At 41.6% G+C, this 24,844-nt stretch overlaps 1 protein-coding gene across 11 annotated transcripts in view; it reads right to left on the bottom strand.

Moving 5' to 3' along the window:
• GMEB1 (glucocorticoid modulatory element binding protein 1) overlaps positions 1-24,006 on the bottom strand; it is a 31,760-nt gene extending 7,754 nt beyond the window's left edge. Inside the window, exons 1-9 of one of the 11 annotated variants that reach the window (XM_033422386.2) lie at positions 23,902-23,993; positions 17,348-17,490; positions 17,001-17,158; positions 9,882-9,994; positions 8,987-9,111; positions 7,842-7,945; positions 5,533-5,690; positions 3,518-3,649; positions 2,026-2,163 (exon numbers count right to left, since the gene is read on the bottom strand). In XM_033422386.2, the coding sequence (XP_033278277.1) occupies positions 2,026-2,163; positions 3,518-3,649; positions 5,533-5,690; positions 7,842-7,945; positions 8,987-9,111; positions 9,882-9,994; positions 17,001-17,128 (898 nt within the window). In that variant the 5' untranslated portion in view covers positions 17,129-17,158; positions 17,348-17,490; positions 23,902-23,993. Of the gene's footprint in view, positions 1-2,025; positions 2,164-3,517; positions 3,650-5,532; positions 5,691-7,841; positions 7,946-8,986; positions 9,112-9,881; positions 9,995-17,000; positions 17,159-17,347; positions 20,087-23,901 lie in introns of those variants that run through there. The other 10 variants (XM_033422385.1, XM_004266579.4, XM_033422389.2 and 7 more) reach the window with 10 other exon arrangements.
• Between the last annotated feature and the right edge of the window lie 838 nt (positions 24,007-24,844).

The raw sequence follows: 24,844 nt of genomic DNA on the forward strand, positions 1-24,844 counted from the left end.
AGTTAAGACTGTCATGGGGTCATTAGAAATTGTCAAACGTGATAACTCAATTACAAACAAGTGAAGAAATAATCTTGAAAATATTAATGAGTTTGCTTCCATTAAAGATATAAAAATTAGGGCTTCCCTGGTGGCGCAGTGGTTGAGAGTCCGCCTGCTGATGCAGGGGACACGGGTTCGTGCCCCAGTCCCAAAGAGCCCACATGCCGCGGAGCGGCTGGGCCCATGAGCCATGGCCGCTGAGCCTGCACGTCCGGAGCCTGTGCTCCGCAACGGGAGAGGCCACAACAGTGAGAGGCCCACGTACCACAAAAAAAAAAAAAAAAAAAAGATATAAAAATTTAAAAACTATATTAAAAATATATAAATATATCTGATCACTTTACTCCCCTGCTCAAAATCACTATGATGGCTTACCATCACCTTAAAATAAAACCCAAAGTTCTGACCAAAGCTTATTTAAACTGTCCCCTCTGCTCCTGTGCAACCTCATCACCTACCACTCTCTCCATTACTTAGTCCACTGGAGCCACGTCAGTGCTTCTCTAATTCTTTGAACCCACCAGGTTCATTGTAACTTCAAGATCTTTGTTCCCTCTGCCTGGAATGCAGACAATCGTTCTGGAGGCTTTAAACTAACAGAATATGAGAACTGTCTAAAACCAGGTGGATTTCTCCAATTTTCAGACTCTATATATCTACTTTGTATCTATATCGAGACAGAGAGAGAGCGAGAGATTGCTTTCTGGCACCATTTACAAGGCAAAAATTACCTGTGGAAAAAGCAATGCGAGACCTGAGTTCAAAACCTAGTTATGCTAAAAATAGAGCTACCATATATGATCCAGTAATCCCACTCCTGGGCATATATCCAGAAAAGATGAAAACTCTAACTTGAAAAGATACACGCACTCCAGTGTTCATAGCAGCAATTTACAATTTACAGTAACCAAGACATGGAAGCAACCTAAGTGTCCATCAATCAGATGAATGGACAGAGAAGATGTGGTATACATATCCAAAGGAATATTACTTAGCTATAAAAACAGAATGAAATATTGCCATTTGCAGCAAGGTGGATGGACCTAGAGAATAACATACTAAGTAAGAGAAAGACAAATTACACTTACATGTGGAAGCAAAAAATAATACAAATGAATTTATTTACAAAACAGAAACAGACTCACAGACATAGAAAAAAAACTTATGGTTACCAAAGGGGAAGTGAGGAAGGGATAAATTAGGAGTATGGGATTAACAGATACACACTACTATGTATAAAATACATAAGCAACAAGGATCTACTGTATAGCACAGGGAACTATATTCAATATCTTCTAATAACCTATAATGGAAAATAATTTGAAAAAATACACATAGGAGCTTCCCTGGTGGCACAGTAGTTAAGAATCCGCCTGAAATTGCAGGGGACACGGGTTCAAGACCTGGTCCGGGAAGATCCCACATGCTGCGGAGCAACTAAGCCCGTGTGCCACGACTGCTGAGCCTGCGCTCTAGAGCCCATGAGCCAAAACTACTGAAGCCCACGTGCCACAACTACTGAAGCCCACACGCCTAGAGCCTATGCTCCGCAACAAGAGAAGCCACCACAATGAGAAGTCCGCGCACCACAACAAAGAGTAGCCCCACTCGCCGCAACTAGAGAATGCCCGCGTGCAGCAACGAAGACCCAACACAGCCAAAAATAAAATAAATTAAATAAAAATAAATTTAAAAACACACACACACACACACACACACACACACACACACACATATAACTGAATCACTTCGCTGTACACCTGAAACTAACACAATATTGTAAATCAACTATACCTCAATAAAAAAAAAAAATTTTACAATTCAAAATAAAAAGCCCTAGTTACGAACTTTGGATAGTAACTTTTTATGAGCCTTAGTTTCCTATTCTGTAAAATGAGGATAATAATACCTATACCTCAGTGTTTCATGAGGCTAACATGATCTGCCTACAATGACCGCTATTGTTGGGATTAGTGTGTTTACCTGTGACCTGGAAGGGAGCCTGGATAAGCCGCTGCTGAACTCCCCTGAGTAGCTCCTCTATTTCCTTCTGTATATTGCAGACAACCTCTTCCATCAGTCCTACATCAGCTATTCCTTTCCAGAACATCAAAGTGTCCTCTGGCAAAAGAGGGATAAGACAGAGGGTAAACAAGGGACACTACATATACTTAAGCATATCTCTTCAATGTTAAATTCAAAATTATTTTGATTCAAAATGATTTTTTTTTTCCGTGCTGCGCAGCTTGTAGGATCTCAGTTCCCTGACCAGAGATTGAAAACGGGCCACAACAGTGAAAGCCCAGAATCCTAACCACTAGGCAACCAAGGAACCCCCCTCAAAATGATTTCTTATTGGGCTATTTCTGGGAAAAGAAAAAAAGCCTTTGGAACACTAGCTGCCTCCCTGAGTTGGTATCTAATTATTTGAACTCTGCAGCAAAATAGGGACTTGTGATAATTGCCTCAATTTGTCATGCCTCTGGCTACAGGGAACAGGTATCTTCCACCAATAAAAATATTAAATTAAATATTTAATAAATACTAAAGCATTTATTTAAATAATTTAATTTAAAATTAAATTATACATAATATTTTAAATGTTAAGTAATAAAGAAATTAAATTAAGTTAAAGATATACTCCCTCTAATCCTATACTTAAAAAACCAAAATAAAGGGACTTCCCTGGTGGTCCAGTGGCTAAGACTCCACGCTCCCAATGCAGGGGGGTTTGGGTTTAATCCTGGTCGGGGAACTAGATCCCGCATACATGCCGCAACTAAGAGTTCACATGCTGCAACTAAGAAGTCCACATGCTGCAACGAAGATCCCACGTGCCGCAACTAAGACCCGGCGCAGCCAAAATAAATAAATATTTTAAAAAAAAACCCAAAAAACAATAAAACAGTTGAATAGGTGGGGTTATAAGCTCCCTGGGGGCAGAAGCTATGTCTTTTCATCTATCTAGATCTAGCAACAGTACCAGCTAAAAACAGGCAGCAATAAATATTTGTTAAATAAATTAATGAATGAAGGATGATGTGAAGCTTCTCCTGTCCCCTCTAAGTGAATCATCATTAATCACCATCCTCTACACCACCTGCTACCTAATTTTTTCTTCTAACATCTTGCAGCTTGGTTTCTCTAACAAATGGGCCAAAGTTGGAGTCAGTGTGACAGGATAAAAAGCATGGACTTCAGAGTTAAACAGATGAATTCAGTTAAACAGCTGAATTATTAGTTGTGTGACTGGTCTTAGGCAGGGTGCTGACCCTTTCTGAGTCTCAATTGCTTCATAAAATCTGACTTTACAGGGCTATTGCTTGGATTAAAATAAGGTGTTTGCAGCTGTAATTAGTATTAATATGCATAAGAAAAACCAGCACAAGTAATGAAGAGGCCTTCTGTGTCCATAATCGTAATGGTGATAAGAGTCACAAAACCTTACAAGAAATCTGAGCCCCATAGAAAGTACCTGAAATTTCCTCTGAGTCTTTCTTCATGCCCTCCTCTGTGGCCATGCTGACAGCAGCAGTGAGAGCCGAGTTCCATTCCAGCCCTGCCTCTTCCATGCTCTCTTCTGAGATGGCAATCTGTGTGATGCTACCTAAAAGCAGTCCATTAGAGGGAAGGCCCGTGAATTTTATGAAAAAGTCACAACTATCTTCTATCTCAGACAGCCAAAGAGATCCTGTTATTTAACTTTCTAACCTTTTGCCTGCATGTCCCTATATTTAAAAACTAGAATCCTAGGTAATCCAGGATGAATATTGGATTTCCTAAATAAAACCTGCCTTGCAAAAAAGAAAATGCTTTCTTCTTACTCTGAATAGAAAGTGAAAGATAGGGGCTTCCCTGGTGGCGCAGTGGTTGAGAGTCCGCCTGCTGATGCAGGGAACGCGGGTTCGTGCCCCAGTCTGGGAAGATCCCACATGCCGCGGAGCGGCTGGGCCCGTGAGCCATGGCCGCTGAGCCTGCGCATCCGGAGCCTGTGCTCCGCAACGGGAGAGGCCACAACAGTGAGAGGCCTGCATACCGCAAAAAAAAATAAATAAATAAAAATAAATAAATAAATAAAAAAAGAAAGTGAAAGATAACTTACAAAATCACAAAAGAGCAATCTGCTTTCTGAGCAGTTATGTTTTCGAAAGAGACAGAAGGTGGGCACGATTGCCAGGCTGCAGGCCCCAGACTTGGTGAGGATGAGGAGGACTTGAAATAATTTAAAAGAAAATTATAGTCAAGAGCCCTACTACAAGCATGTTTGATACTAACCATCTAGAATTCATGAAGTTGCTGTAATTTATTTATCAGGCTATGTAAAAGAAAGCAAGAGAAATGAGACCAAAATAAATCAGATAAGAGATCCATGAATAGCAGATTCACAGAGGAAAAAACTACTGCTATCAATTTTATATTAAGGTTTTAAACAAAGAGAATTGAGAAAAATCAAACTGATCCAGACAGAAATATAGACAAGTGTGGACTCTCCGCATTGAAGGATATCAATAATCAAGCAGACAAGTAATATCAATATGGATGATCAAGTAAAGAAGTTTCGGCAAAATGAAAAGGAAGTAGATAATTTCACAGCATTTTTCACTTTTCAAGTGAAAGTGTCACACCACCAAATATTCAAACTGCTAGATATTGTACACTTTCCTGAAAGGAACTTAGGTTCCAAGAAATTTGGCTTCTACTCACCCAGAGGTTACTCACAGAACATTAGGACTGACCAAAAGAAACCTTGATAAGTCATTTTTAAAGCACAATACTTCCCTTACATCCTTTAGCGTTCTTGTGTCTCTGTCAGGCATATTTATAAGTCTCCTGGAAGTAGTTTAGACATATTCTATCTAGGAATTTTAGCTGTGCTAAGTCTCCAGCTGAACTAAATCCTTAATAATAACCTCATACGGCTATATCTTTCCTAGAGAGCCCTTGTCCCAAGCTCAACAATACTGAAGTTAAGTGTGTGCCCATCCTATCTCATTTGTGAAGAAGCCTCAGCTTGCTTATCTGAATTCCTTACAGACAGAGCTCTTTGATCCTTACAGCAGTCTCCAGAGTCCAGCCCAGCCAATGACACACTGTCTCTGATACATCTCAGTTCAACAGCTGAAAACCCGTTCTCCGTTCTAATCCACCCGCTTGCCTTGCCACTAGAAGAGCAAAGGATTTTTAAAACAATCTGATTTCAAAGATATGTCAAGTGGCACCAAAGTGAGACTGTTAAATAAGCATTATTTGGATCACCTTTCTAACGTTTACCATGCACTGTAATAAAGAAACAAGGAAGGAGGTCTGGCCAATAGGAATCATTTGGGAGAAAACAAAGAGAGTTCTTTCTAAAGCATGGACTCCCACCCAAGATTACCATACCTTACATTAACGCTCTCGAGAATTGAAAAAAGAAACACAAAGAAGAAATGAGGGGAAAAGTGCTACTGAAAAACACAGTGGGTTTTCAGGTGGTTTCCTACCCCCTACCATCGGCCGAAGTGGGTGTCTGCACCACACTTGTCTGCTGTCCTGGCACTGGAGCTCTTGCACTGCTGATCAGAAGATCAAATTTGGTGCTTCTGCAGGTATTGGAGCAAACCTTGTCATGTTGGTAAAAATCAATCTGTCCGGAGTCCATCATTTTCCTGTGCAAAGAGAGACAAGAAGTACCAATTCAGCCTGCACTTCATCTTGAAGGGACAAATAGAGACAAAGTTGCTGAGTCCCTTCTATATGTTAATGAAACCTAATAGTATTAAAAGTCATTAGGTTGCAGACATTCTAATTGGGGCTATAAAATGTTCATTGGTCCTGCCCACATTTACAAGTACTCCTCTTCCCTCCTTCCTCTACTCATTATGAGTACTCTCTTGTATTTCCCGTTATCACTAAGTTTTAGACATATACTCCTGACAATAGCTAAATTTCCCCATAGAATCTTACTGAAACAAAGCCCAAAAGGGGAAAAGACTAACTCATATCCCAGCACAAATGAGAAATGCCACAGGGGGATTAGAATTTTGTGATTAGATTCTGATGTATTAGTACTTGTAGACCAGCAAGATCTGTTGCCACTTCTGGAGACATAAAACTTCAGCACATTTCTTTCCTTTAAAAAAAAAAAAGAGATAACTCTCCTATAAATACAGAGCAAAGTTGATTATACTAAACCCCCACTATAAAATGTCCTTATAACTAGATTCACAAGACGCTATTATAGGCCATGAGCAAAGCCATGAGGTATTTTAATTACAGTAAACTCTATGTTATAATGTTACTTGGCTTTCACTAAAGATTTTTTAGACACTCTGAGTCTTTTACATTTGGGGAAAGTTGGCATACACTTGTTTTTCTGGGCAAGTAAAACAAGCCAAGAACAAAAAAAAAAAAAAGAAAGTTAAAGGTATTCACCCCCAATTTCATTCAACTACTGATTAATGCACACAAATCATCTGGAATGAATTTTTTTAAATTATGCCTCTGACTATAAAAATCATACGTAAAGAAAAAAACATTTTCTGTGGAAAATACAGAAAACTATAAAGAAAACAACTGCTCTTTAAAAAAATATCCAACACAGAGATCATATCAACATTTCAGCATATTTTTTCTACTAAATTTACTTACATATGTGTGTTTTTTAAAACAACTATATTAATTGATATTACATTTTGTTTTCTTCCTTACATTACATCATAAGCATTTTCCATGTAAAAACTCTTTAGAAATATTTTAATGACCTCATAATGCACCATAGTATAAACTCATATACATTTAGATGAGCCATAATTTACTTTAGATACACCCTGATTGTATATTAAAGCAGACTGTAATTTTCACCATCATAAATTATGTTGCAATGAACACTTTTATACTTGAATCTCTACAAGCACTATAGATTTCTCTTAAGACAGATTCCTTAAAAAAATTAAAGACAAAAGGTAAGAGGTTTTTAAGGCTCATGATACATGTTCTGTGGGGAAATTTTAATTCTTAACCACATTTTAAAATTTTCTATCAATAGCTGAGTGCTCAAGAAACACCAGCTAATGTTAATTTCACCGAGGAGTGGGGTGGATTACAATGATAAACTTGCTGCATAAAGAGATGGGAGTGGGGATACTATACATTCTAAAGTTTATTTCTGGGACTTCCCTGGTGGTGCAGTGGGTAAGACTCCACGCTGCCAATGCAGGGGGCCCGGGTTCGATCCCTGGTTGGGGAACTAGATCCCATATGCATGCCGCAACTAAGAGTCTGCACGCCGCAACTAAGACCAGGCGCAGCCTAAGTAAATAAATAAATATTTTTTAAAAACAAATAAAGTTTATTTCAATGGTACAGTGACGGCAAGGATTGCATTCGCTGTGCATAATTGTTACTTACAAACAGCACCCTTCTACTCTACCAGATTATCCCAGGATTTGTCCATCAGCCCACATCTCCGTTGTTGTCAAGCTTTCTTAGCACCAGGCTTAGCTCTGCCTATGCTGAGTGATCTCAAGCTGGACTGTCATCTACTCCTGAGCTTCTCTGCCCAGAGAAGATCCTGCCCAACATTCTGACATCAGAAGAATTTGTCCTAGATGCTGGGAAGAGTCAATTTAATTCAATTTTTCTTCTCTCACAGGGATTTTAAGAACAAGTCGATGAAGGTCAAATAATACATGGATTGTTTAAGCCAATCCTTCAGACAGAATAAAAATTCAAATTAAGAAGACTGGATTCTCTGGATTCCACCATGATTAAGTGCCCCACAGTCAGCTGAAAGGTATGAACTTGCTATCAGAGCTCACCTGAGCATGATTCCACCCAGACGAATAGCTCTCTTCCAGTCCTTCAGGGTGGACTTGCCAGCCAGATGAACAAAATGCTTGGGGCTGATCAACTGATCATTAAACTAATGTGAAAAGTAAAGTCCAAAATAATCCAATGTTAATTTAGGCAGGCCAAGAGGGAAAGACAGACATAACTCTACTTGTTAAGAACAAAAAATACCCAAATGACAGACATCTTTAGTCATAGCCTTGTATTCTCCATCCTCCCACCCTATTGTGCTAGAGAAGATGATCCTTCTCTGGACACAGTGCCCTGTCCTGGTACAAAGCTACAGAAGACACAAGGAGGGTCAGAGATTAATATACTGATTAGGATCTAAAATCCATTTATGCCCTGAATCAAGCAGACAGGTCCAATGTTGCAAAGGCTATTTAAACTGAAGTAATCTATCCAGCCCTAATGACAAAATTCAGGATCTGGTAGAAAGAATAAGGATGGTAGAAACCAACAGCACTACAAAGCCTCGAAGCTCTGTAATTCTTAATGATTCTAGGATGATGCCACTGATGGTGACTACTATCTACATAGGTCAGCTGTAGCTACCAGTGGAGACAGAATAAGCAATTATTTCCATATTGTGCTCTCATGAAGATTACTTATTTTTATCAGTAATAATTTTTAATAAACTCTACCAAATTACACACCAGTGTAAGGCATTTTACATATATGATCTCACTTCCTCTTCTAGCAACCTTACTGTGTGTGTATATAATTATTTGTATTTTAACATATGAGGCTCTGAAATATTAAATAACTTGATCAAGGTCACCTAGCTAGTCAGTGATAGAGATGGGACACCATTCATTCAACAAATATTTACTGATAAATATGCCAAACCCTAGTCTAGGTGTTGGGGATACAATGGTGAACAAGATAGACAAATTCTCAGCTCTCAAAGGACTTATATTCTGGTGGGACTTGAATCCAGGTCAATTTCACTCTAAAGTCCCTATTTTTTTTTTTTTTTTTTACTGTGACACAAAGGGACACGACAAAATTAAAAACATTGACATGGTGGAAGAGAGAGAAGAGGCACTAAAACCATACCCTTTGAAAACAAGGAGACCCAAAATAGGCCCCAGCAAGGAGAAAAGACAATTACCTTGACACACTTTACATTTATTCCTGGGCATACAAACTTCTTCCAAAGGAGAATGGCTTTGCTCTCCCCACAAGTTATGGGGTAAGCAATTTCCATATCCTCATTTGCTTCTATAGTGCTTGCATCTTGAAAATGGAAAAAATATCATTTATTTATCAAACACTCTTCCCCAAAGCTTAATTCAGAATCTCTAGTATCCTGGTTCCTCTGAGGGGCTAACAGTTCTCACTGGTTGGTACTGTTTAGGAATCTTCTGGAAGAAGTTTGGCATAACAGCTCTCTTACCAAGCTCCCACTATGTGCCAGACGCTGTGCTGTGTGCTTTTATAGGCTTAATCTTTTTTAGTTCTTAAAACAATCCTGTGAGGCAGTGATTGTTTCCTATTGTCCCTGTGTAGGACTCAGAAAGGTGAAGGGACTTTCCCAAGGACACACAGCTAAGCAGTGAGAACGTGGGATTTAAACTCAGGTTTGTCTAACTTCAGTTTCTTTCCACTCACTGCCTTACAATCAACACCTCATCAGCAACTTCCCTAATGACAGAGTTCAACCTTGAGGCTCCAATTTCTTTGAGGGATTTCTATTGATGAAAAATCTTTTCAGCAACCCTAGCAAATTCACGTTAAACATCAACGGACAGCCCTAGCATCTTAGGCAGCGGTGTCTCTAGATGTGCCATCATCAGATTGATGGCTACAGCACTGGGTAGGGGGGAAAAATAAGGCACAAGAGGCAAGAAATCTCAACCAAGGAAGCTAAGGTCAAAAGTACTAGAACAGGGTTTCCCTGGTGGTCCAGTGGTTAAGACTCCCCGCTTCCACTGCAAGGGGCACGGGTTCTGCATACCTTGAGGTACGGCCAAAAAAAAAAGTACTAGAACAACAAAAAGACTTACCAATCCCTTCTTCAATTTTGTGTATCGTGTGAGTTTCTACTGCCACAACTGCCGTGTTGTTCTCGGATCCGGCTTCATAAATCCTGTTGTAAAAGTGTCCATCGATAAACAAACTACATAAATCATGAAAAAATTAATATTCACAGCATGGGGTTAAAAAATGTTTTAATCTATCTCAAAAGGAATAAAATAATATACTTTACAACTCGATGTTAGTGCTTTGACTAGTGCCCCAATGTATTTAAATTCTAAGCTGCCCGGGACTGCTTAGCAGCTACTACCATGGAAATGAATCAACAACTTTCCTCACCCCAAAGGAAAGTTCCTCTTGCTACTGTATTTACACTGCCACTTGCTACTCTTCTACACCAGACTTTTCCCTTCCTAACTTTAAAAGCTCATGACATAAAGTGCTGCTTCAAGTATAAGATTAGGTCACATTATAGATTTATCCAAATAAGACTAAAAAGTAATACTGTTAGTTCAAACCAGGAAGAACCTGCTGACCACAGAATTGATGTCCCTTGTCGGAATCTAGGAACTTTAGTCATTTTTACACTTTAGCATTTTTTAAGTCACCATAATCAAACTACAGACATGAGCAGAACCTCGTTAAAAAAAAAAAAAAAGTAAGAGAGCCATTATGCCCAAAGTAACCAGCAGTAACTAGAGGTACCACTTAAGGAAAATCTCTCTCCAAAACGTTTCAACCTTCTAAGAAATGGGCTCAGAATACCTAACATGATACATTGACATCCTTTGTTCAATTTCCATAATAAACCTAACATGTTAATTATTGCACTTGCTACCCTAAAGCACTGCCTGAATAATCTCCTTTGCATCAGTGATTAGCCACCTGCATGGTGACACCTCTAGCACAGACCTCCCTTCTGAATTCCACACCAGGACACAATTAACTGCTAAATAAATAAATACATACATTTGGATATCCCATAGGACTTTATTGAATTCATTATGTCTAAAATAACCAAGTTCTCTTTCCTCTCCCACCTCCCAAACTACTCTTCTTCCTATATTCCCCATCCTTGTAATGGCACCACACAGCACACAGCAGCCTAAAACAGAAGCCTGGGAATTACACTGAATTTCTCCCTTTTCCTCCTCCTCAACTCCCACATAGTCACCAAGTCCTGCCAGATGCATCTCCTTAACACCAGCCATCCTCCCTGTCTATTTCCACTACTACCGCCTTAATTCAGGCTGCATCATCTCTAGTCTGAACTGGTCTCCTTGCATCTACCTGATCTTCTATATTCCTTCCACAGTGATCATGTAACACCCTCCTCCAAACCCTTCAAGAATCCTCTCCATGCTGCTAAAATAAAGACCCAAATCCTTAATATCATATTTAAGTCCCTCCAAGATCTGGCCCCTGGTTTCATCTCTCACCAAATCCCACCAGACAATCCAAGCCCCAATCATACCAAACTATTTGTAGTTCCCAAAATTGCCACCTTCTTTTACACCGTCTATTTTTGCTCTTCTCCCTCTTCCCAGAACATCCTTCCCCATCTTTTGTTTTTTAATGAGTAGCCTGTATGATGCTTTTCCTTCCATCTCAATCCTCCAGTATAATCACCCACTTCCTCCTTTGTGATGCAACTGTACTTTAGTCACAACAACTATAACACTTCATACTATATACTTGTTTACCTATCTCTCTCTCCTTGGGCGTAGTCTAAAAAGGTCCCTGAGAGGGAGTTCCCTGGTGGCCTAGTCGTTAGGAGTCCAGGCTTTCACTACCATGGCCCGGGTTCAAGCTGAGATCCCACAAGCCACGTGCAAAAAAAAAAAAAAAATGTCCCTGAGAGCAGAGATTACATTTTATTCATTTTGTATACCTGGCATGTCGTGTGCTAACTGGAACATGGCACAGCACATAATAAATGACCGGTAAATGAATGAGGAATGTGATACACATGAGAAACTGCTGCTTCTGGAATTCCGTGGTAGTCCAGTGGTTAGGACACGGCGCTCTCACTGCCAGGGGCCCAGGTTCAATCCCTGGTCAGGGAACTAAGATCTGGCAAGCTGCAGCGTGGCCAAAAAAAAAAAAAACCACTGCTTCAAGTAAATTTGATAAGCTCATTCTAACTTGACCAGTATGTGCAAAATTCTTTAAAAGAATAAATTCTTGTCTATACATAATTTCAACAACTGGAAAATTGCACTTGGGGTGGGAAGTCAGGGAATAGTCTATATTTTTACGGTCAAACAAGATTTTATCAGGGAAAATCTTTCTAAAGCAACTCAGGATAGTGATGGATTTAGCCTAGTTCTCTATACCTACTATGATTATGGTAAAAAATCATAAAATATGTTTAAAATGTTAAGGCGTTATGAGATACCGACATACCTTATGAATCATCGAAGTGAGGTAAAATTATGTTTACTAGAGTTTTCAAGTTAAGTCTACATCATTGTATTCTAATTCACTGAAAACTGAAAATCCACAGAGTTAAGTTCTTTTTATCTTGAATGATAAGGAAAGATATTCTGATTAATTGAATGGAATGTGGGATTATTACATAAACTAATGGGTACCCTACAGATCTGAAAGAGTTTATACAGCTTCCTAAGGCCTTAAACTTACTACTAGGGGGCTTCCCTGGTGGTGCAGTGGTTGAGAGTCCGCCTGCCGATGCAGGGGACACGGGTTCGTGCCCCGGTCCGGGAAGATCCCACATGCCGCGGAGCGGCTAGGCCCGTGGGCCATGGCCGCTGAGCCTGCGCGCCTCCGGAGCGGGAGAGGCCACAACAGTGAGAGGCCCGCGTAGCGCGGAAAAAAAAAAAAAAAAAAAAACTTACTACTAGGGAGGGATATGAGCATGATAAGGAAAGTAAGGTCACTACTCCTCAAATTGAACTATTCCACTCAGCACACTGAGTAAATTTATGTAATACTAAAATCACCAGTCCCTGATCTCATTGTTAAAAACTCTGTTATGAATCCAAAATGAATTAGAAAGCCAAGAATGGTGATGGAATCTTAGTACCTTCATTCCTCCTGAGGACTTTTTAAGTATGTTTTAAAGGTTTTATTTGAAAAAGTTAATAACCATCTTTTTTTGTTTTTAAAGAGAAAGCATAGGCTGAACAAGCCTTCTTTGTTGAAAAACCCCCAGAATTAAAAGTCTTCTTAGTATCTTAGTACCTGAGTACCTCAGTATCTATGTTTTTTTTAAAAAGTTGAATGTGGACATATTTTAAAACCAATCTAGGGACTTCCCTGGTGGCACAGTGGTTAAGAATCCGCCTGCCAATACAGGGGACACGGGTTCCATCCCTGGTCCGGGAAGATCCTACCTGCCGTGAAGCAACTAAGCCCATGCAACTACTGAGCCTGCATGCCACAACTACTGAAGCTCACGCACCTAGAGCCCATGCTCCACAACAAGAGAAGCCACTGCAATGAGAAGCCCACGCACCAAAACAAAGAGTAGACCCCGCTCGCCGCAACTAGAGAAAGCCCGCGTGCAGTATTGAAGACCCAACACAGCCAAAAATAAATAAATTTATAAAAAGAAAAAAACCAATCTAGTATTATTATGAAAGTATCACCTTACACGTCAGGTTCTATGTATTCATATTAAAAGACTGTTACCAGACACTCTACTTTTGCTTCACAATGTATTCCTGAAAATGTGTATATGATGAAAATTTGAGACAGTATTAAATGTCATATATGTAAAAGCTAAAAAGATGGACAAGAGGAATTATATATTGAAATCTAAAAATACTTATATAAAATCCCTAATTATTTCTTGCCTTTTAAATATAATCTTTACCAATTTATTCCCAGCAATTCATATATACTCTTTGATTGTTTCTCTCCTTCATACTTGAACTGTAGCCAAGCAGGTTAAGTGTGATGAGGCTGAAGACTGACACCTGATGATTTCCATCTTTGTCTCAAGTGTATTAAAATTATGAGACCATTATTTCTTATCACTAGAATCACTGCTTTTGTACCCTGCTCATTTTTATAAAATGAGGCTAAAATGCAATAAAATATTCAAATAATAAAATAATACAACTAGAAAAATCAACTGACAGGCATCTCAAAATGCAATACCTCAAAAAAAAAAAGAACGTAATACCTCAAAATGTTTATATACTAGCTCATGCACTAAAATTCAGTGTAAACAGTGGAGTGGGGAGTCAATATATGTTGTACAAAGATCCTCTACCTAAGCAAGCAATGAGAGGTTTCCAGAAAAGGCAATATCATTTGGAAAATAAAAAAGACAAACAGAAAAATAAGTGGAACCAAATCTTCAAAAGAATTAAGTCTCTAAGTAGCAGAGAAGTTTCTTCTGTCTCTACTGGGGATAGGACAAATGACAACTGGAGTACTTTAGGAAAGACAGAAGAAATGATGACTCCATAAGAAAGTAAATTCTAAAAAAAAAAAAAAAGAAAAAGAAAAAGAAAATAAAGCTGCGGAGAACTAAAGAACCTGCCCTTGGGCTTCCCTGGTGGCGCAGTGGTTGAGAGTCCCCCTGCCGATGCAGGGGATATGGGTTCGTGCCCCGGTCCGGGAAGATCCCACATGACGCGGAGAGGCTGGGCCCGTGAGCCATGGCTGCTGAGCTTTCGCGTCCGGAGCCTGTGCTCCACAACGGGAGAGGCCAACAGTGAGAGGCCACAACAGTGAGAGGCCCACGTAATGCAAAAAAAAAAAAAAAAAAAAAAAAACCTGCCCTTTAATTCTTCCTGATGTTACCCTACTTCAAAAGGTAACAACTACAAGTATGTGTATGTGTATCAAACAAAATTACCAAACAACTGAGTTTGAATAAGCATGCATAATCTGTTGGTGCCAATAAAAATTTAAACCACTCTATAGGCTATATGTTAGGCATTATTTATATCAACTTTCCCTTATAGACCTTAGAATATTTCCTTCATGCTCAACAATATTCAGAAATGTCAGCAAACTATGTTTATATTTTAAAAACTAAAAAGTCCTTATCTTTTACAGATACATACTAATGTCTGGGATTTGCTTCAAAAAAATTCAGGAGTGGGTGGATGTAGAGATGAAATAAGACTGGCCATGTGAAAAAAAAAAAAGGACTGGCCATGTGTTGATAACTGTTGAAGCTGGGTGATGGATGCTTACATGGGGGTTCATTATATTTTCTTTATTTTGGGGTATATTTGAAATTTCCTATACTAAAAAGCTTTTTAAATTATCAAGATAGGTTAACTGTTTTTCTCCAGAAATTTTTAAGGCAAGGTACATTACTTAGTAGACTGGAATTGGAGTACAGCCATCCCTTGGTATCAATGGGGGATTGCTTCTAGGACCCCCCTGCAAATACCAAAATCCACAGATGTTCAAGTCCCTTATAAAATGGCATAGTACTGAATATTTGTATATAACCTACACACATCCTCCCATATACTTTATTTTTTAAATTTTTTATTAAAATTTTTTTATTTTATTTTTGGCTGTGTTAGGTCTTTATTGCTGTGCATGGGCTTTCTCTAGTTGTGGCGAGCAGGGGCTACTCTTCATTGAGGTGCACAGGCTTCTCATTGCAGTTGCTTCTCTTGTTGCGGAGCACAGGCTCTAGGCACGTGGGCTTCAGTATTTGCAACACACAGGCTAGGTAGCTGTGCCACGCGGGCCCTAGAGCAAGCGGGCTTCAGTAGTTGTGGCCCATGGGCTTAGTAGTTGTGGCTCGTGAGCTCTAGAGCACAGGCTAAGTAGTTGCAGCACGTGGGCTCTAGGGCACACGGGCTTCAGTAGTTGTGGTGCACGGGCTCAGTAGTTGTGGCTCGCAGCCTCTAGAGTGCAGGCTCAGTAGTTGTGGCGTACGGGCTTAGTTGCTCCACAGCAAGTGGGATCTTCCCAGACCAGGGAGCGAAGCTGTGTCCCCTGCATTGGCAGGTAGATTCTTAACCACTGAGTCACCAGGGAAGTCCCTCCCATATACTTTAAATCATCTCTAGATTACTTATAATATCTAATACAATGTAAATGTTATGTAAATAGTTGCTTTCATGTGGCAAATTCAATTTTGCTTTTTCAAACTTTCTGGATTTTTTTCTTTTTTTAATATTTTTTATCCAAGGTTGGTTGAATCTGTGGATGCGGAACCTACAGATACAGAGGGCCAACTGTATATGTTTGCCCAAGAACACTTCTGATCCTTGAAGAATCTTTTATACATTCCCCAAAATAAAATAACTACCCCCCTGGGACTTCCCTGGCAGTCCAGTGGTTAAGACTCCATGCTTCTAATGCAGGGGGCACGGGTTCCACCCCTAGTCAGGGAACTAAGATCCCACGTGCCACGCGGCAAAGCCAAAAAAACCCAAAAAACAAAAAAAACTATATTTGACAAAAAAAAAAACTTTAAAAATAAAAAAAAATTATTTTAAATAACTACCCCCCGCTTCCCTCTGCAGATCTAGTTCCCATTTAACTTTCAAGACCACCAAAAAATCTTATATCTTCTTTCAAATTCACAGTGATCCTCTGAATTCAAAAGCACATCCTAACCATGCCACTCTGCACTTCTTAGGTTTTGCCATGTAAGTGATCTCTTTATTTATAAACATGTATTTTTGCCTTGCACAACTAGACTACAAGCTCCATGATGGTTGGAACCATGTGCTATATTTCTTTCAACACCTTTGAAATACGTTGTGTAATCGTAGGTGGTTGATAAATATTTTTTTGATAGACTAAGCTTAGTAATTTGCCCATCCACGAGGGTCCAGAGAACTTCTGGTAGGAATAATTTTACAGTTGCCTAGTCTCCTCTGACTCTAAATACACTGTCTTTTGGTAAACATGTACCAAGGCCTTGTGCTAAACAGTGTGGATAAGTAAGATGAGGGAACCATGTAACTTACCCCCAAGGAACTCACAGTAGAGAAGACGGAGAGAGACAAGGAAACAGCAAACTGTTGTAGTAAGTACTGAATGACAAATATAGCACACAATACATTATAGAGATGAAAACTTAGCTCTGAGAGTTTGATGTTGAATGTTCCATTATGCTAAATCACCTTAAAGTTATAATTTCCTCACTCTTTGAACCTCCCAAATTTTTCAAAATATTCAAATCTCTAGTCACTTACCCTTGTTGCACAGGCTGTAACTGCAAGATCACTTGGGTTTTGGTATCTTCAGCGTTCTCCCCTTCATTTCCTTCAGTGGGTACCACAACCACATCCCCCACTGGGACACTCACTTCCGCATTAGCCATCTTTCACATGAAGTCAGATAGCTGGAGCTGCTGTCAGAAACAAGAGGCACCAGTAACTTTGTCTGGTTTGAAAAGATGGCAACCATAGGAAAGGAACACCAAGATAATAACTATTAATTCCCAGGGCATCCTGCAGATCATGGTCCTCTGAAAAAGATGGGAACTGTGAGAAGGGGCTGACATAGGCTCTGATCTTTCCAGAAATGCCTTAGTACTCACTTGTTATTGTAGTTTTTCTTAGTATGTGTGATTCACCCCATGGTGTGCTGGAGCCAGCTCTACCAGCTCCTGAGAACCAACTGTGCACATCTCTTCCCAACTCCAAGTTTAGTGACATCAAGTTGGTAGCTTGAAATCAGTTGCTGGGAGAATATACACCACAGAAATTGACAAACATTACAAATCAGGGTATTTTTTCTTCTAGAGAGCTGGTTTACAGCACACCACTAGTTCCATCCCAAACTAAGCTCCTAGGAAGTAAGAATCATCTGTTTTCTTTGCAACCAGCCTTTATACCTCATCAAGTGCTCTGTCCTTTGTGAGTAGATACTAATAAGCAGATACTAATAAGTATCTGCTAACTAAACTAAGTTGTATGGGAAAAAGAAAGATGGTTCGCATCGTGTGGTTTTTTAATAGATGCTGAATCCAACTATATGACCTCCAGGAACGTCTTAATACCTCTTTGCCTCATATTGAATGGAGATAGGGTCTCGCCTGACATCTCCCCTGCGGAGCTGTTAGGGAAACCACTGTCCAGTACCACAAACTCCTTGACTCTAAAGTAACTCAAAGCATTATCTCAATCTTAATGAAAACTCAGAGGGCCCCCAAGTTATTCTGCAGCTGTTAGTCTTCACAGCTGAAAAGAGTCACTTAAGAGAATATGGATAAGAACACTCCATTTACTTAGATATGTGAGTACTTGAAGATGATTAGGACTGTGCTGAACTGTGCTTAGACAGACAATGGATGCAAGTGTGAATATGTAACTAGTACTCAGATGACCGAATCCACATTTCAGCTCTGCCACAGCAATTGTTTGCCTATAATACACACATTTAACATGGCACTCAAAATCTCCCTCATTTGGCCCCCAAATTTTCCCAGTTTCATCTGCAACTACAGTATCCCAAGAATCTTAAGATCCAGCCACACCAACCTCCCACAGATTTCTGAACATGTAATATGTACTTTCAGGTTTCTCTACCTTTGTTATTCCATAAGCCCAAAACTCCCTTCTCCCACATCTCCTTCTCCCTTCAAGGTCCAGCTCAAAGCTCACTCCTCCACAAAGCCACTGTCAAACCACTTTCTTTTCTGAGGTCCCCCAATACTTGCTTGCAGCTCTCCTCTAGTGTTTATCACACTGTGCCTTGCACTGCAGTTAACTGAATAGACATCTACCTCCATGACTACACTATACTCTCTGTGAGGACAGGTGCTGCTTATCTAAAAATCTTGCTTCTTTCATGCTGTGGCACAGCCAAAAATTTTTTTTAATTAAAAATAAAAAATAAAAATCTTGTCTCCCACAGCCTTGCTCATCATAGGCAGTGACATACATTGGTTCAATCAATTTTTGTTTGTGTTTGACCTAGTTAAAATTCCTCATATATGACTTAGACTTCTGTCCTTTATGATTCTCACATTCAAACTTTTTTCCTGGATTCAACACCTCCTATATCTAAAAGCCTCTTAAAATATCTTGTAGGCACCTTAAACTGAAAGCCTGTTCCCTCTCAAACCTGCTCCTATGTTTCCTGCCTCAATAAATGGTGCTACCCTCCACCCATTTTCTCAAGCCAGAAACTAAGGAGCTATTTTTGACTCCTCTTTCTTCTCTTTCTAAATCCAACCAACCACCAAATCCTATCCATTCTATCACCTATATATCTCTTTTAACCAACCCCCACTCTCCATCTGTGCTGCCATCATCATATTCTGAGCCACCACACTGTTACCTGGATTTTTCCAGCTGCTTCTCATCAGTACCCTAATCTCTGGTCTTGATCTCCAATTCATTATCTACAGAGCAGACAAAGTCATCTTACTAAAGGCCATTTACCCCACTTAAAAATCCTTCAGTGCATTCCCTTTGCTGCTATTAAGGTGCAAAGACCCTAATATGGCTTTCAAAACCCACCAAATCTGTCCCCTGCCCACCCTGCTAGCCTCATTTCTCACAGTTCTTCCTCTCACATTGTGGGCTCCTGCCATTGCATTTTTTCCAATTTCTCAACTACGCCATATTTCCTCACCTGAGCCTTCACACTTGTTTGCTCTACCGGGAATTCTCTTCTCTTTCCTCTTTGGCAAGTCACTGCTAAACTTTTATGACTTATTTAAAACATTGCTTCCTCAGAGAGGCCATCTGTGACATCCCTGACTAGATCTGAGAGGGTCTTCTTGCTTCCTCAGCGCCTGCAGCATCCCCGTCACAACCATCAACCCCCTTTGTCAGCCTCTCCCCCTCAGACTACATCCTGGCAGAGAAAGGATAGCTTTTCTTTTTCAACAGGCTCCCCTGTGCTAGCTCAGTGCCCAGGACTCTCGAGTGTAATAAATAGTTTTCAAATATCAGACTTCTATTTACAAAACTGCCCACCTAAAACTTCCTAAGAAAATCTGGCACATAGCATGTATGTAATAAATTTTTGTGCAATGAGTAACTCACTTTACCCTAAAAGACTTCTAGAATTTTCTCATCTTTAACTAAGGGGATATAAATTTGCTTACACAGCTCAGGCTAAGCTGCCTTGCTTACTGCCCATCATTATGGCCAATATGTACTGAGTCCCTACTCCACATCGGACACAGACTTAGGCTCCCTGGATATGAAAAGGGATGTTATCTGCTCTTAAGGAGCTACAGAAGGGAAAGAGATGTGTGACACTGTCACATAGTACAGGAAAAAAGTAATCGCAAGATACTACAATATACAATCTAAACTTATGTTGGGCTTCCCTGGTGGTGCAGTGGTTGAGAGTCCACCTGCCGATGCAGGGGACACGGGTTCGTGCCCCGGTCCGGGAAGATCCCACATGCCGCGGAGCAGCTGGGCCCGTGAGCCATGGCCGCTGAGCCTGCGCGTCCGGAGCCTGTGCTCCGCAAAAGGAGAGGCCACAACAGTGAGAGGCCCGCCGTACCGCAAAAATAAATAAATAAATAAATAAATAAATAAATAAATAAACAAACTTATGTAAATTGAAGGTTTAAAACTGGCGGGGGTGGGGATTAGAGAATCAGTGGACTGGTGTGGCTGGCTGCCAGCAATAGAACCTAAATGATTAGGACCCTTGAGTTTAGAAAAAGCCAAAACGGATATGATGAAGTATAAAATGCCATCAAATCCTAGAATAATTGAACCAATAGATATCGTCAAAGTTTGAAGCATAAAAATGTAGGGTGAAAAAAGAAATGTAGGGTGAATTAAAATAATCACAGCTAACAACTGTCGGACACTTGTTTGTTGTCAAGCACTATTCTGTTACATATTTAATGAATTTAAAAGATGTAATACTTTAGCATGTAACAATCGTAGGGAATTTATTTCAAAAAAAATGGTTTAAATGTTAAAAAATTAATAGCATAGGTAAATTAATGGGTTAGAGAAGCAGAATTAGGATGCTTCTAGTTCAACCTTCTACCCTAAGGTTGAGTCCTCTCTACAATACTCTGAATAAGTGGTAGACTAACTTCTTGATTAATACTTTCCTCAATAAGAACTCATATACTCCTTACCCCCCACACACCTCAGAACTCAAGAGGAAGGTTCTGGCTGCTTCTCTAACCTTCTGAGAATTTATCAGAGAAGATAATTATAATCATCCACGATATATCTCTCAGTATCAGTCAGAGACACAGGTCTGATCCAACATGGCAATTCTTACATTCTTTAGAGAAGCAAGTTTGGGTTGAATATCTCTTATTATCCTAAATACCATATTCCTAGCAAGTAACCCGAATCAGCTCTACAGACTACACTGGCTAATTGCAAGGTCATCTCTTCGAGCTGAGTGTAAACTGAAAAGTAGCTCCTGTTTATAGCAACCAAAACTCCTAAGGCAAGATGAGTGAGTTGCTCCTTTGGGTATTTCATGGAAGGGGACTTAGAGTATTCATTGTGGAATCACACAACACTCTGTAATTCTAGGAGCACACATGAAGGAAATATGTCAAACTTAAGTGCAAAGGAAGAATTATTTGTAGCTATTTTCAAAGACAAATAAGACACCTTGAAAGTAAGCACGACTACTCACATAAACTATCAAAAAACTAAACAAATGATAATCTGACTTACTCTGGATTAAATTCACTTTGTGTCCTGAAAATTGTTTAAAACATGGCAAGATGTAAGCATAAGTGTCACATGATCATAGGAACATCAGAGTTGGTAGTTGAAATGGACTAACAGAAATACTAGATATCCTGAAATTTTCTAACTCCAAAATGTATTTATTCCATACTTCACTGTAATTTTTGTAGACTGTGTGGTCTATTCTTAAGAAATTTCCAAGTTAAAACTTTATTATTACATGAGGCCAAAACTCCTGGATTTTTTTTTCCCTTTATTCCTCCTCATGTATTTAGTAGGTGATCCAGGGTGCTACCAGATGTAATGAAGCCAATAAGATCACTACATAGGACCACTGTGAGGAAAAGTGCCAGGGCAAATGAAGTTTGGGATAAGTCACATATTGGTGACCACTACGTAGGTGTTTAGGGAAGCAATAGCATAAAAGGGTTTTTTGTGGGTGTGTGAATGTTTTGTTTTTTCATGTCTATCTTCCCTTTCATGATTTTTCTCTTCACGTGTGTCAAATCTATTGTTTATTCTGCAGTACGCGGGCCTCTCACTGTTGTGGCCTCCCCTGTTGCAGAGCACAGGCTCCGGACACGCAGGCCCAGCGGCCGTGGCTCACGGGCCCAGCCGCTCCACGGCATGTGGGATCTTCCCGGACTGGGGCACAAACCCACGTCCCCTGCATCGGCAGGCGGACTCTCAACCACTGCGCCACAAGGGAAGCCCTATTCTTTTTTTAAATTAAGTTTTAAATTTCAATCTTTTCAGTTTTCATTACTAGGAATTTTATTCTTTTCCAAATCTGCTTGACAGTAAAAGGGTTTTTTGAAGGGTCACCGTACTATAGTTGAGGAGACTTCTGCTTAGGACAAGACCAAAATACAGCCCAAACTATCCCAATGAAGTTGAGTACAAGTTGGCTATTCAATATGTTTGTTGAAGTAAATATGAATAAGTGGTTGACTAACAACTAATGACAAAAGTCATCAAGTCAGTAGACTAATTTAAATACACATAATTGATAAAAGGCTGACAAATTAGGGGAGTCAGTCCATTTAATGAAGAAGTCTCCCCAAGAGAGAAAAGAATCCTCTGTGAGACTCGAAATATCTGATCCTCCCTTTTCCTAATCCTCCAGGTTAAGGAGGAAAATGCCACTTCTAGGTTCTCCTAAACAGACACCAGTTAAGGCCCCTGCTGTGTCTGTTAGGAAGGGTTTTTGAATTTCTCACATCTTGAGAAGAGAATGCAGGCCTCCTCCAGCTTCTTAGACGGCCAAGCCTTCCCTTGATCCCTAAGTCAAGACTTGTGCCTTAGTCTGGGTGGATCACACTCCAGGACCTTCAAGCAAGAGTCTGCCCTCACCTCTCCTGCCCCTCAATTAGAAGACAGCAGGCCAATTCCCCTGTCATTTTAGAAAGCAAGGGTACTTTAGCCTTCTTCCCACCAATTATCTTCTCTCCCGTCCTCAAAAACACGGGTCTCCCCACCCGCGACAGACCAGATCACCCTGCTCTCCACCTATAATATCAGGAGGTACTCCCAGGTCTCTGTTATTCTCTCACAGATCTGGACCCTTCTCATTCCTTCCTCTGGAGGCTCTGAGGTGTCTTCTTACCGCCCCCTCATCTAGGGGACGGTAGGGGCCTGCTCACTTCCCCTTAGAGCTCTTCTTCCTTGTCCCCTGCTCCCACTACCGGACCTGTCACCACGCCTTCGGGGAAGCACCTGCTTCTTTCCCCCTGGACTGAATGGCCGAGGCCTCTAACGCGCCCCCGGGTGAAACGTGGACCCTCCTTTCTTCAGCAACCCACTCTCTGCTCTTGCTCCCCACCCCAAGGCTCCCAGGGATACTCTCGGACGGGCAGCGGGCTTCCTTCACCCTTCGCCCCACTTTCACCACTATTCCCTAGCCTGAGCGCGACCCAGGCCTCTCCCCAGCTCGACCCAGGCCTCTCCCCAGCTCCTCATCGAAGGGCCTGGTGCTCCCTGGATCCCGCCTCTGGGGATACCCCTGGATCCCCGGACCCCTCCCCAGGGTCCTGGGCGTTCGGGCCTCCCAGCCCGGAGTCGCTCCGGCCCCTCCAGGTCCCTCGGCCGAGGACTTCCGGGCCCCTCGGTCCGGGGCTCCGGGGCCCCCCAACGCCAGGCTCGCAGGCCCCCGGCCGCTGTCGGCCGGGGTCCGGACCCGGGCGCCGCGGCCGGCCGCGCTGGGGGCGGCCCGGCTGCTCGGGCGGACCCAGCGGCAGCGTCCCCCCACCCCCCCGCGGCGCCGCGACGTCCGCTCGCTCCCCGGCGGCGGCGGCGGCACGCACAGGGCGTGGGGAGGCGCCCGCGGAGGCAGGAGCCCCCCGCCCCCTGCGCGCCCGCCCGCCCTCGCCGGCCGCCGCGCGGCCCCCGCGCCCGCCCCCCCGCCCCCACCCCACCCCGCGCCCGCGCCCGCGCGCCCACCCCTCCCCCTCCTCACCGTCTCCGTCGGGCGGGCGGGCGGCGAGCGGCCAGGGCGGGCGGGCGACGGAGCATGCGCAGACGCCGCCACGGCCGCTACCGCCACCGCCGCCGCCAGGCCCAGCTTCAACACTTCCGGCCGCCGCCGCCGGCGAGCTGGCTCCTTAAAGGGGACGCGTCCCTATTGCCGGCCCCGCGGAGGATGAACTTCAGCCGGAGGGTTTGGGGCCTTTATCAGAGCAAGAATCTCCTGCCCTGGAAAATTAGTGTTGGGAGGGACTCCAGGGATCCTGATAACTTTCCTAACCCCACTTTACGGGTGAGGAAAACGAGGCCTAAATTAAAGTCTCACCTCATTCGCAATCGGGGGCAAAGGCATGTCTCTCAAAGGCAGGACTCCCCTTGGAGGACTCTGCCCCTCTTACTTCCTCAAATCCGGTTATGAAGCTTACGTTCATCAGACTTTCAGAACTGATGATACAACTATCATTTTGGAATCAAAGATCTGGTTCAGGATAGAGTCAGTAAGCAAACTCTGCGTTCTCACCCATGCATGTTTGTCAAAACTTTTCTGGTTGTGAGGTTTGTTCTGGGTTCAAGTCATAAATTCTTTGGGGGTTACTGAACAGCTCTAAGCCCCTATTTTGCCTAGGAATTAGGTTGTTGTTAAGTGTTAAAAGAAATGATCCTTGAAAATGCTTAGGAAAGTTCCTGGGGCCAGTAATAGTAATTAGCAAGTGTTAAGACCTTTCTATGGCCAGGCCTTAGGGAAGATGCCTTTGTCTCATATAATCTTCTCATATAATCTTCTCATATAATCTGTCTCATATAATCTCTACTAAATAGCTTCTTTTCACTCCCGTTTTACAGATAAAATACAGGAGGCCAAGAGAAGTTAACTAATACCTCAAGGTCACAAAACTTATAAATGGTATAGCCGGGATGTAAACTCAGGCCCTTCT

Source organism: Orcinus orca, chromosome 1 (assembly GCF_937001465.1).
Source record: "Orcinus orca chromosome 1, mOrcOrc1.1, whole genome shotgun sequence".
In the NCBI taxonomy this organism is placed as follows: domain Eukaryota; kingdom Metazoa; phylum Chordata; class Mammalia; order Artiodactyla; family Delphinidae; genus Orcinus; species Orcinus orca.